The 13,378-nt window shown below is 43.5% G+C and overlaps 1 protein-coding gene across 1 annotated transcript; it reads right to left on the bottom strand.

The window, feature by feature from the left end:
- Window positions 1-8,289: 8,289 nt before the first annotated feature.
- LOC142427650 (lysine-specific demethylase 4D-like) lies at window positions 8,290-10,062 on the bottom strand. The gene has a single exon (XM_075532823.1). It carries the CDS (start codon window positions 10,060-10,062, stop codon window positions 8,290-8,292), a length of 1,773 nt encoding a protein of 590 aa, XP_075388938.1.
- Between the last annotated feature and the right edge of the window lie 3,316 nt (window positions 10,063-13,378).

Genomic DNA, 13,378 nt, shown 5'->3' on the forward strand with positions numbered 1-13,378 from the left:
GAGGAGGAGAGAATGGAGCAGCATCTTCCAAAAACTGAAAGATGAAAATGCCTCCCCCAGAATCCTATACCCTGCCAAGTTATCCATTAAGATAGAGGGTAAGATAAGGGTCTTCCAGGACAAGGAAGAACTCAAAAAATATACTGCAAGTCACCCGACCCTGCAGAACATACTGGCTGACTCACTATGGCCAGAAGATCAAGCTCCAACTAGAACCACCAGGAGACCACCATATAGCCCATCTCCATCTAGAAGCCAACATGCCAGCAACACGTACCAGGACAACACGGTCTCAGATGGAAAAGAGGACAGGATAGAAACCCTCCACTCAAACGCAGTACACTGATATGAAGGAAGATAGGCAAAGACCCAAAACACAAAACAGAATATGGCAACCATGAAGCCAGAGATTGTAATAATCACTTTGAATACAAATGGGCTCAATTCATATGTTAAAAGAAAGAGGCTGGAGGATTGGATTAGAAAACATAACCCATCAATCTGCTGCCTGCAAGAGACACACCTTAAGCAAGCAGACAAGCATATGCTGAGAATAAAGGGCTGGCAGAAAGTTTACCAAGCAAATGGTAACTCCAAGAAGGCAGGAGTGGCTATCTTAATCTCAGACAAAATGGATCTCAAGATCCAAAACATAAAAAGAGACAAAGAGGGACATTACATAATGCTCAAAGGCTCAGTAAACCAGGAAGCAATAAGCATACTGAATATTTACGCACCTAATAATGGTGCGGCAAATTTCGTCAAACAAACTATTAAAAAAATGACAGAAGAAATCACGGAAACAACAATAATAGTGGGGGACTTCAACACTCCACTATCAGAGAAAGACAGGTCACAGGGAAAGAAGCTCAGCAAAGAGGCCAGAGAGCTAAACAATGTAATTAGGCAACAGGGCCTGATAGACATCTATAGAGCCTTTCATCCAAAAGCAAAAGGTTTCACATTCTTCTCCAATCCACACGGATCTTTCTCAAGAATAGATCACATGCTGGGGCACAAGGCCAGCCTGAGTAAATTCAAACACATAGATATTATCCAGACGTCTTTCTCAGACCACCATGCCATAAAGCTGGAGATTAATAGAAGGGCACCCAGAAAAGCAAGGGCCACCAATTGGAGAATAAACAACGATCTCCTGCGACATGAGTGGGTACAGGCCCAGATCAGAGAGGATATTAGGAAATTTCTAGAAACTAATGAGAACGAGCATACAACATATCAAAACTTATGGGACACTGCAAAGGCAGTTATCAGAGGTAGCTTGATATCACTGAATGCATACATGAAAAAAGAAGAAAGGCGTATGACAGATATGTTAACACAAAACCTCCAACAACTAGAACAGAGTCAACAGAACTACCCCTCCAATAGCAAGAGAAAAGAAATAATAAAAATCAGGGCGGAGTTAAACCAGTGGGAAGACAAAAGAACAATGCAAAGGATTAACGCAACTAGAAGCTGGTTTTATGAACGAATTAATAAAATTGACACTCCCCTGGCAAAGCTTACCAAAGATAGAAAGGAACAATCATCAATAGCCAGGATGAGGGATGAATCGGGGGCAATAACAACAGACCCCAATGAGATAAAAAGGATAATCACAAAGTACTATGAAGGTTTGTATTCTAATGAATTCAGAAACCTGGAAGACATGGATAAATATTTAGAAAAACAATCTCTCCCTAGATTATCTGAGACAGAGATCAAGAACCTCAACAAACCCATAGCGAAGGAAGAAATAGAGAGTGTCATCAAAAACCTACCAAGGAAAAAGGCCCCAGGGCCAGATGGCTACACAGCAGAATTTTACCAAACATTCAGGGAAGAGCTGACACCGATCCTCCACAAAGTATTCCAGAACATAGAAAAGAACGGCAAGCTCCCAAACTCATTTTACGAAGCCAGCATTACATTGATACCCAAACAGGGAAAAGACCCCACAAGTGTAGAGAATTATAGACCAATATCTCTAATGAACATAGATGCAAAAATCCTTAACAAAATATTGGCCAATAGAATACAAAGGAACATCAAACATATCATTCACCACGACCAAGTAGGATTCATCCCAGCGATGCAGGGATGGTTTAACATCCGAAAATCCATCAATATCATACACCACATCGAGAAGAAAAAGGATAAAAACCATATGATAATATCCATAGATGCAGAAAAAGCATTTGACAACATCCAGCATCCATTCCTAATCAAAACACTCATGAAGATAGGATTGGAAGGTAAGTTCCTCAAGCTCATACAAGCTATCTATGAAAGACCAACAGCCAACATCATAGTCAATGGAGAAAAGACAAGAACAATACCACTGAAAAAGGGTACAAGACAAGGATGCCCCCTGTCCCCTCTTCTATTCAATATCGTTTTGGAGGTCCTGGCTAACAACATAAGACAGCGGAAGGACATCAAAGGGATCCAGTTGGGAGAGGAGGAGGTGAAACTATCGTTATTTGCAGATGACATGATCTTATACATTGAAGACCCCCAAAACTCCACAGTTGGAATACTTACAGCAATAGAGGAATACGGAAGGGTAGCAGGATACAAGATCAATAAACAGAAGTCAGTAGGGTTTCTATACACATCGGACAGGGCCATGGAAGAGGCGATTAAGAGGGAAGTACCCTTCACAGTAGCCAAGAACAAACTGAAATACCTAGGAATATACTTAACAAAAAATACTAAAGACCTATATAAGCATAATTATAAAACCCTATTACAGGAAACCAAAAGTGACCTTCACAAATGGATGAAGCTCCCCTGCTCATGGTTAGGTAGGCTGAACATAGTAAAGATGACAGTTCTTCCTAAAGCACTCTACAAGTTCAATGCTATACCAATCCAATTACCATCAACCTTCTTCAAAGAATTGGAAAAACTGACCACCAACTTCATATGGAGAGGGAAGAAACCCAGAATTAGCAGAGAACTCCTCAAGAAGAAGGACACAATTGGAGGACTCGCCCTGCCTGATTTTAATGCCTACTACACCGCTACAGTGGTCAAAACAGCATGGTACTGGCACAATGATAGACACTCAGACCAGTGGAAAAGAATAGAAAGCCCAGGAGTAAAATCATCAGCATATAGACAACTGATCTTCGACAAGGGTCCCAAAAACGTCAAGTGGGAAGCAGATGCCCTCTTTAATAAGTGGTGCTGGAAACAATGGATATCCACATGTAGAAAGTTGAAACAAGACGCCTACCTCACCCCATGCACAAGAATACACTCAAGGTGGATCACAGATCTAGAAGCCAAACCCCAAACCATCAGGACCATTAAGGAGGGAATCGGGACTAATCTCAGAGCACTGGCCCAGGGAGCACATAGGCTCACTGCAACAGGGAAGGGGACACACACAGGTGATCTGGAAATCGACAAATGGGATCTAATAAGAATAAAACACCTGTGCACCTCGAAAGACTTTGCCAAGAGGGTGACAAGGCAACCCACAGACTGGGAGAAGATTTTTAGTAATGACACGTCAGACAAAGGGCTCATTACTAAAATCTACAACACCATCATGACCTGCAAAAAGAGGAAAACAGTTAACCCCCTAAGGAAGTGGGCAAAAGAAATGAGAAGAACTTTCACTAGAGAGGAGATCAATATGGCCAATAAATATATGAGAAAGTGCTCGAAGTCCCTTGCCATAAGAGAAATGCAAATCAAAACAACCATGAGATACCACCTAACACCCCTGAGGCTAGCCCAGATCAGTAAATCAGAGAGCCACAAGTGTTGGAGGGGCTGTGGTGAAATAGCAACCCTCCTCCACTGCTCGTGGTTGTGCAGATTTGTACAGACACTGTGGAAAGCAATCTGGCGATACCTAAAGAAAATGGAAATTGATCTACCCTACGACCCAGCCATCCCTCTACTGGGCATATACCCGGTTGAAGCAGCAAATAAAACACGACCAGTCATATGCGCTCCAATGTTTATTGCGGCACAATTCACAATAGCAAAGACTTGGAAACAGCCTAAGTTTCCATCGATAGACGAGTGGATTAGCAAACTTTGGCACATACACACAATGGAGTATTATGCAGCACTAAAAAGCACCGATGAGCACATGAAACACGTTATTTCATGGGAAGAGCTGGAAGGAATTATGCTAAGCGAGGTAAGTCAGTCCCAAAGGGACAGGTACAACATGAGTCCTCTGAGGTAAGTACAATCAGCATGACAGAAATGGGGCATTAATCCACCCAAGGGGAGGGTATGGCTTATATCTCCACAGGGAAAGTGGGACCAGACTTCAACCCAGTGTTGCAAGGTGTGAATGCAATATCCTGGCGTGGAGGACGGAACCGGTGGAGAGGTCTGGGAGGCAGGCCCCAGCACCATAAATTAAGTGGATTCCTGCCCCTCCCCCGAAAAGAACTTGTTCCAAAGGACGACATTGACCCTGCAGCTATGGGAGATGGACATATTTGATCAGAGCACACGGGAGCAGATGAAGGGGCAGGAGGAGAGAGTGGAGCACAGCCTGGCCCACCAGGCCGTGATGATGATGTTCCTGAGTAGAGCAGCCAGTCCACAGAGAGAACAACATGGCTGGCCCTACTATGAGACATGATGCCCCTCAGTGACTAAGGGCGATACAGGGGACAGCACCGGAGACACAGTGTGGGAATTGCACCTGACCTGATCCCACCACACCGAGGCAATGCACTGGGGGAATGCAGCGGAACAGCAAGGGAATGGAGTGGCAAGGTCCCCAGGGAATGCTGAAAGTGGACTTTGGGGCCAGGGCGTGGTGCCCCAACAGACTGGACTGGAAAACGCTCCTAAGGGCCAGCAAAGATCCCTGAACTAACTACAAGCTTTTCTCTTGTGAACTGTTTTGTTCTGTTCTTTTTCAGTGGTTTGTTTTGGTTGTTTTGTTATCTGGTTGTATACTGTTGCTTTGTGTTCCTCTGTCTAGTTTTCGTGCATGTTAGTGACTCCACAGGTCTGTCTGAATAGGACAGGCTGGATGAACTATCTGGATGAAAAACAACGGGACCGACAGTTCCGGGGGGACTTGGGGTTGGGGGTAGGGGGGGTAAGGAAGTGGTGTTAACAAACCCAGGGACAAGGGAAAAACATGGGACCCCAAAGGGTAGAGAAGGGGGAGTGGCAGGCCTGGTGGGAAATGATCAAGGGTAAGGTTGCTTAGAGAAGAGGTATACTCTAGCCCAGGTGGCAATGAAGCATGGTAGTAGGGCAGGAGGAAGGTCAAGGGAGATGGAGGAAAGAGCTAGGAGTCAAAGGGCATTCATGGAGGTCTAGACAAAGACATGTACATGCAAATATATATAGGAGGTTGGGGAAATAGATCTTTGTGTCGATATTTATAGGTCAAGTATTAAGGTGGCGGAAGGACCTTGGGCCTCTACTCAAACACTCCCTCTATGCATGAATACCTTCTTTTATTAAATTGGAACTCTGTGATGCTCACTCTCCCGACACAACAGCTGGAGCCAAAATGGGTGAACAAGTAAATGTGGTGAAGAAAGCTGATGGTGCCCGGCTATCAAAAGAGATAGTGACTGGGGTCTTAAAGGCTTGAAGATAAACAAGCGGCCATCTAGCTCAGAAGCAACAAAGTCCACATGGAAGAACACACCAGCCTGTGGGATCGAGTGGTCCCAAAGGGATCAGTTACCAGGCATCAAAGAACAAAAAATCATATCATTGACTGCACACCTCCATGATAGGATCGCTGAAGACAAATGGGTGCACAAGCAAATGTGGTGAAGAAAGCTGATGGTGCCCGGCTATCAAAAGAGATAGTGTTTGGGGTCTTAAAGGCTTGAAGGTGAACAAGCGGCCATCTCGCTCAGAAACAAATAAGCCCACATGGAAGAAGCACACCGGCCAGTGTGATCACGAGGTGCCCAAGGGACCAGATATAAGGCATCATGCAAAAAAAAAAAAAAAGATATAAGTGTGTGTATGTATGTGTATATATGTGTATATGTATATATGTATGCGTATATATATATATTATATTAAATGAAGGGGGAAGTGCAGAGTGGAGACCCAAGGCCCAAGTGTCGGCCAATGGAGATCCCCTCATAGAGGGGCTTAGGAAAGGAGATGGGTTAATTAGGGTGTGAGGTAGTATCGATGAAGAACACAGCTTTCCACCAGATCCTGGATGCTTCCTCCCCCCAACTACCATGATCCGAATTCTACCTTGCAGGGCTGGATAGGACAGAGGCTGTGCACTGGTACATATGAGGGTTGGAGATACAGGGAATCCAGGGTGGATGATACCTCCAGGACCAAGGGCGTGAGGGACGATGCTGGGAGAGTGGAGGGTGAGTGGGTTGGAAAGGGGGAACTGATTACAAGGAGCCACATGAGACCTCTTCCCTGGGAGAGGGACAGCAGAGAAGGGGGGAAGGGAGACCCCGAATAGGGCAAGATATGACAAAATAACGAGGTATAATTTACCAAGGGCATATGAGGGAGGGGGGAAAAGGGAGGTAGGGGGGGAAAAAAAAAAGAGGACCTGATGCAAGGGGCTTAAGTGAAGAGCAAATGCCTTGAGAATGATTGGGACAGGGAATGTATGGGTGTGCTTTATCCAATTGATGTATGTATATGTATGGATTGTGGTAAGAGTTGTTGGAGTCCCTAATAAAATGTAAATGACGAAAAGAGGAGAAAAAAATGATTAGGGCAAAGACTGTACAGATGTGCTTTATACAATTGATGTATGTATATGTATGAACTGTGAAAAGAATTGTATCAGCCCCAATAATTTGTTAAAAAATAAAAAATAATTAAAAAAAAAAAAGAAATTTGTGGAGTTTCTAAAGTGAGTTTTCTGTTACCTCTTTTGATTAAGCAATTGGGTGGGGGCAGGGGATGGGTTCCTGTAGAGAAAAAATTTTTTAAGAGTCTTTCAAGAAAGAGAGAAAATTTGCCACACTACCTTCCATGACAGGCTCTCTGATGCTTATTTTTTCTGGCTGCAGACCTGAAAACAGGCTTTTAAATACATGAGTTGAAGAGACAATACCAACAGGGGTATCAAGAGTTTCTGGGAAATGGAGTCCCAAGTCAATGCCAATGTGTGATTTCATGAAAAGGTGACTCCAGGAGTAATTTCAGCTCAATGATTAGATGGGAACTCTGGGCAGTAGCTCTCCCCATCATTTGACTTTTTGTTTTGCTGTGGTGGTGTTTTGTTGTACAATTTTCTTCCATTCCCTCATGGACTACTCTGGGTACAAGGACAGACTGTTTGGTGAATTCATTGGGACCTAGCTACTTCTTTCTCTCTGGCTATGTGATGAGTCACTTTGTTTTTCACATACCTCTCATAGTCAAACTTTCAGAATGCGTTTTAAGGTATTTTATTTCCTTTCAGATACACACTAAGAACAATGAAATTAATAATCACAAATAGGTATCCTTGATCCCCAAACAGCAACAGACATCATTCATTCAAAGGTGCAGTTTCTACGTAAGCAATTGCTTGGTTGGTGGGTTGAAGGGTGGCCACGTCAGAATTATTGGAGTGTGTTAAAGGCTTGAATTTCATTAGAAGGTACAGTTGTGACCACCGGTAGAAGACCGGGTCAGCGCTTCGGAAGTGCAGATGGAGTGAGCCTCAGAGTCTGAGCATCGTCCAATGTTGGCTCCAATTTTTGTGAGGACTAGGTTAGCAGTTTGAACCCACCTCCTGCATTATCAAAGAAAGACTTGGCAATGGGCCTCCTTAAATATTAGCCCCAAGTCCAACTTTGAAACAATGGGTCTTGATCACTGAGATTGCCACGTGGAGAGACACGCTGGAAAGCAATGGGTTTAATGATTTCTGCGCAGGGAGTTCTTTTCAAGGACAACTCCCAAGCCTAGGAAGAATCAAGGGACACACATATATCCAGTTGGTCTGTGAGTCCTTAGAACACATTTTAGTGGAGTCCATAGTCTGAGCAAGTATTAGGCAACCTATCAACATGGCACTGAGAGGTCAAGGATCACCACAGATTACAATTACAATTACAATTAAATCACCACAGATTACAATTCCCATGTTGAAGATTGGCTGGGTGTGTCTTTGTTTCCTGAAGGTGAGAGATAGTCCAAGGGACAATCACATTTGACAAAAACTGCAGTTTAGCTAAACTCACAACAAGAAGATCTTTGCTGGTGACAACCTTTCAGGATTTAGGAAGTGAAGTTCCATCGAGTCTGTCTCCAAGGATCTATGTAAGTAGATTTGCAGAACCTCATCTGAGGGCAGGATTATAGAAGTTTAAGGGGGTCCATAGCAATAGCACCAAGGGGGTCCAGAGGTGCCATACTGTGCACAGAGGCATAGCTGGAGAATGTTTTAGAAGTCAAAGACTCATTAGGAGGACTCAGCACAAGCATGTCCGGGAGATTCACTGAGATGTTGTCCAGTGACTTCAGGCAGGGGCCAGGGTGCATCAGAGAATCAGGATTCAGTGGGGGTCCCAAGGGCTGAAGATCGGGGTCACAGCAGCACCCAGAAGCTTTAACAGCATGCTGGATCTCAAATCTCCAAGGGCCAGAGTCATCTGTTGATTGTTGATTCTCATGCAATGCCTGTGTGGGCAGGTGTACAAATGTGCTTGCTGTGTGGCTCTTGGCCCTGGACTTCACAGACTGCTGGTGGGCATCGGAGTCCCGAGGACGCCTAGTGCGAGTACCCTTTGGTGAAGCCTGGAGATACTGGGCAGATGGAACTGAGGTGGGAAGTAGGGAGACACTGGATCCTGTAGGACTGCAACCCATGCAGGTAGGGTCCTCAGGCTGTACAGTAGAGCTGTCTGCCCAGGAGTGGGTTGTGGGACGAGGACATACCAGTGCACAGCCCCCAAGCCCACTGTCTGCTGCCAGAGTCAGAGAGCGACGCCTGGCCCTGCGTGGCTTAAAGGACCGCAGACGCCCCTTGACCATCGCACGAGTCCTGGCTCCCTTCCAGGCCGTCCACTCCGGGCTGGTCAGTGCTGTGGGTTCCACGTGGTCCAAGGAGGTGCGGTCCCTGCCGTGTTTCCACAGCTCATAGTGCTCGGGTTGCAGAATGCGCACGAAGGCGTCCATGGGAAATGTGACCCTGGCTTCCCCACAGCTGCACTGAGAAGCAGCTTTACCGTAATTAACCCAGCGCAGGGTGGCAAAGTTGATGGATTCCGCACAGTTGAAACCGTGATTGAAGCCAGCGTGGTATCCATAGGGGAATGTGACCATGAACTCGCCTGCTCCCTGGGTGATCCGACCAACAGGAATGCCGTTCTCCCTGAGGACTCTGGGTGAGATGAGGGCCACCTTGTGCCGCAGGAAGTTCGCGCAGCCACTGGAACTGCCAGGGAAAAGCTCCCTGGCCAGTCTCTCCAGCCGGGCTCCATGCTCAGGGGGCACCGCATACCACGTTTTGGGCTCCCCGAAGTGCAGGTAGTTGATGCTGTACAGGTCCATGTCCTCCGTGTGCCAAGTGAAGGTGGTCTGCCACAGGCCAAAGTACAGGTAGGGGGTGTTGACGCCTTTGATGACAACTCCACACTCCTGCTCCAGCAGATCCTGGATCGTCCCCAGGTGTCTGAGGTTCCAATGCTCAGTGTTTTCACCAAATAAGGAGCCACATACTCCAGCCCCATAAATGGGAGAATTGTACATGCGGCTCTTCCAATAGGTCCGCTCCAAATCGTCAACATCCCGGTGTGTGGGAGTGCGGTATCTGTCAGTGTTGGCCAAGTGGCGATACTCCTCCACGGTCATGGATTTCTTCTTTTTATGGTATTGCAAAAAGACACCTGTTTGCCCAGTAGTTACCTGCTGCACAGGACTGGCTATGAGGATGTCATCCACATCATCATAGTTCTCTCTGGCTGTCCACTGTTTGGGTGGGATTATCTTAGCCAGGCCTGCACGGTGGGCACCTTGGGATTCCATGTAAGCAATGTATTTGTTGAAATCCTTAAATTCTTCCATGGTAGGCCGGAAAGTCATGATTTTAAGGCTTGAGTTCTGGCTTCGATAGTCCTGGGAATTCATGGCTGCAAAATAAAGTCAGAAAACCCGATTCTTATGGATGTTCTGTGTATTTGGATGCTGTGCTTTTGTTTCTTTTTCTGTCTGAAAATCTCTTGCAGTGTATTGATGGCTCTGTGAGAGCAAATGCACTCTCCCCAGGCATGCTGATTGACCAAGGGAATTCTACTATGATGGACAACTATTGTTTCCCCCAAAGAGACAGGATTTGTGCACACGGAGTGGGTTTTCCCAGATTGCTCCTGGCTCATTATGCTGCTTTGGAAGTTTATTCAGTTGGAAGGGTGTCTCTATCTGTTGATACTTAGCTTCTGTTGCAATCCTGGGAAATTTCTAATTCCACTAACAAGGAGTGTCTCAAGGGATTTTTAAAAAGTAAATCTAAAGACAGTAATTCAGTAACATTCAACAGAAGTCAGGGGTGTCAAACTCAATTAAAATGCTTGCCATGTGGTGCAATAGGCAAGATTAAAGTGGGCCACATCACATTTACAAATTTTGTTGAATTTTTATTTTGAAGTGAGGATTCAGAAATATGGATAGGATAATTAAAACCCTATATAATTGTTTTTATTTAAACATTTGTTTTATTTATAAAACTATAATTATGCTTTTAACCGGAAATTTGCCAGCGCTTTCCTTCTACTAGCTTTCCCTTGCCTCTTATGGTGTGACCCGAAAATATAACAAAGTAATAAAAAACACAAAATGTTGGACAGCTGACAAATGTGATGCACAATCGTAATGGCTTCCCTCTAAAAATGTTAACTAGCATTGCCGCTAGGTATGACTCATAACAGCATATCCTAGAGTCCTGTTTTTAACCTTTTCACTGTTAGGATCTCTTTTTATTATGCAATGAGAGTGGCAGACATCGCTTTAAAACGTTACCGGAAATGATCGTGTCTAGAAACGTCCACAGGCCTCCAGAAAAGACTTTGGGCCACCTGTATAGTGGTCTTCTGTAGTTAAAGGGTTAAAGAGGGAATTGTGTGTACAGTATTGCCTCCATCTCCCCTAAGCGCTATTTTCTTTATAACAATTTTTTCTATTTTCATTTTATTTCAGAGAATTTGGGGCCACAAAAAATTACCTGAGCAGTCGCAGGCAGCCGGAAGGCCACCAGTTTGACACCCCTGACATAAGTGAATGTTATGAGAAGTGCTAGTAAAAAATCAGGTGAATAAATATAGCCTGAAGATGCTAATATCAAAAATCACACTTCATGTAAAATATGAACCAAGACAACTAACCAAACAAACTCACTGACATCAGTTTCACCCTGTAACACATGGAGGAGATGTGCTTGTGTTTTCCTCAGGCTGTAGCTCTTGACAAGCGTTAAAAGCCTTGTCTTTCTCCATGGAGCGACTGGTCCTTGGAACTGCTGGGTTGGCAGCCCAATGGGGCTCCAAGAGGGCTCCAATACAGGGCAGAAAAAGTGAACATTTCAGTGAACTTCATAGGAAAAATAAAATTTATGTAAAATGACTTCAACAGTCATCTTAAAACTGGATGAATTATCTTTAAAAATTAAGCAACAGAAATATAATTCATCAAGCACTTTCAGAGAAACATGCAATAGCTATCCTGATTAACACTAAAAGTGAACCTTGGAAAAACAAGTAGAGGTACAGAAAACTTTAGCTATGAAAGATATTTGTGTAACCCTATGTGTTATACAGAAACCTGAATGTAGTGAAAGTTCTCAAATATTGTGTTACCATTGGGATGATTGCCTCTTAAGTACATAGTATTTAGAAATAATGACCAGCAAATTTGAAACTCAGTATTGACCATAATGGGCAGTCCAATCTAGTTCTGGCTTTCTCATCCTACTCCCGCCCCCACCACCCCACCCATGCCCTGGCTATACACTCAAAAGTAACAAAAAAAATTGGGCAAAACAAAGCAATTTAGAAGTTGTTAAATATGTGTTATATAATAATTTTAGTCTAATTCCTAAGTTATATTATCTTTAGAGACATTTTAGGATTAAAACTAGATATACAATTATCTTTAAAAAAGTGAAAGCATAGCTTAAGGAGCCCTGAGTGAGATGGAGGTCAATGATCCACAGCTTTGTCTCTAACACAGAGCCTGGCAGTTCAAACTCAACTTACGTCAGATCATTGAAAAATACACCCACCTCATTTTACTAAGACAAGCAAGGTAACCCTATCACAGAATAAACACCCCGTAGAATATAGTAGCACTCCACCAGAGCATTAGCTTTAAGGCTGTAACCTTTATGGAGTCTGACTGTGCCATTTCTCTCTAGGCATCCCTTTCTTTCTCTCTTTTAAAAAAAAAACATTTTATTAGGGGCTCATACAACTCTTATCACAATCCATACATATACATACATCAATTGTATAAAGAGCACATCTGTACATCCTTTGCCCTAATCATTTTCAAATAGGCACCCCTTTCTCCTGTTTCTCCAAGAAACAGTTGATGAGCTTGAACCAATGACTAGTATTTTGCATCTAAGAGCTTAAAATCATTGCCTCTCCTGATTCCATGTGCATGAGAAGCATCAAATTGAAACAGAAAACCAAACATGTCTATGTCACAAATAATCTGCATCATTAGATGCATTTATCCTCAGTAGGAGAACATTAGAGAGAGTCAAATTAAAATCAAATTATGACTCGCAATCAGAGACAAAGTGTATTTCATGGAACTCAAACAGAAAGCTTTTCTTAAAGAAAACAAACAAAAAATCTGAATTCTGATACGAATTTATATTGTTTCAATATTTTATGATTTGAAGGAAAAAATATCAAGGAACTGGCATTGACCTCTACTAGATTAACATTTCAGTCCTTGGAAAATTGCAGGCTTGTTGAATAAAAGGTTCAGAGAAAATATAGGAAGATGTTCGTTGAGATGAAATGACATGGTAACTGCAGCAATCAGCTCCAGCATAACAATTGTAAGGATGGCCATGTTTTGGGCAGAATTGATTCCATCTTGACATAGGCTAACTATGAGTAAGACTTGAGGGTAAGTATGAATCAGGAACAATTCCATAGCCCAGAACACCAATAACAGCCTAAAACATCCAGTCAAAGACATGTATTTTAGGATCCATAAATAAAATGTAATTTATGAATTATGCATCTAAAAGAAATATTCTCACCACAGGAATGAAAATCTCCCAGGACAATTTTCATTGGATTAGACCCACCCAGATTCCAATGTGAAAATCCTATCAGTCTTTTATTAGGCCTGTGTTATCTCCACCCACCTTGTCATTGATCCACTCTTATGCCACACCTAGTAATCATCTGAGAAACATCAGCAAAAACAAACT

The sequence above is a fragment of the Tenrec ecaudatus genome, chromosome 15 (genome assembly GCF_050624435.1).
Source record: "Tenrec ecaudatus isolate mTenEca1 chromosome 15, mTenEca1.hap1, whole genome shotgun sequence".
NCBI lineage: Eukaryota > Metazoa > Chordata > Mammalia > Afrosoricida > Tenrecidae > Tenrec > Tenrec ecaudatus.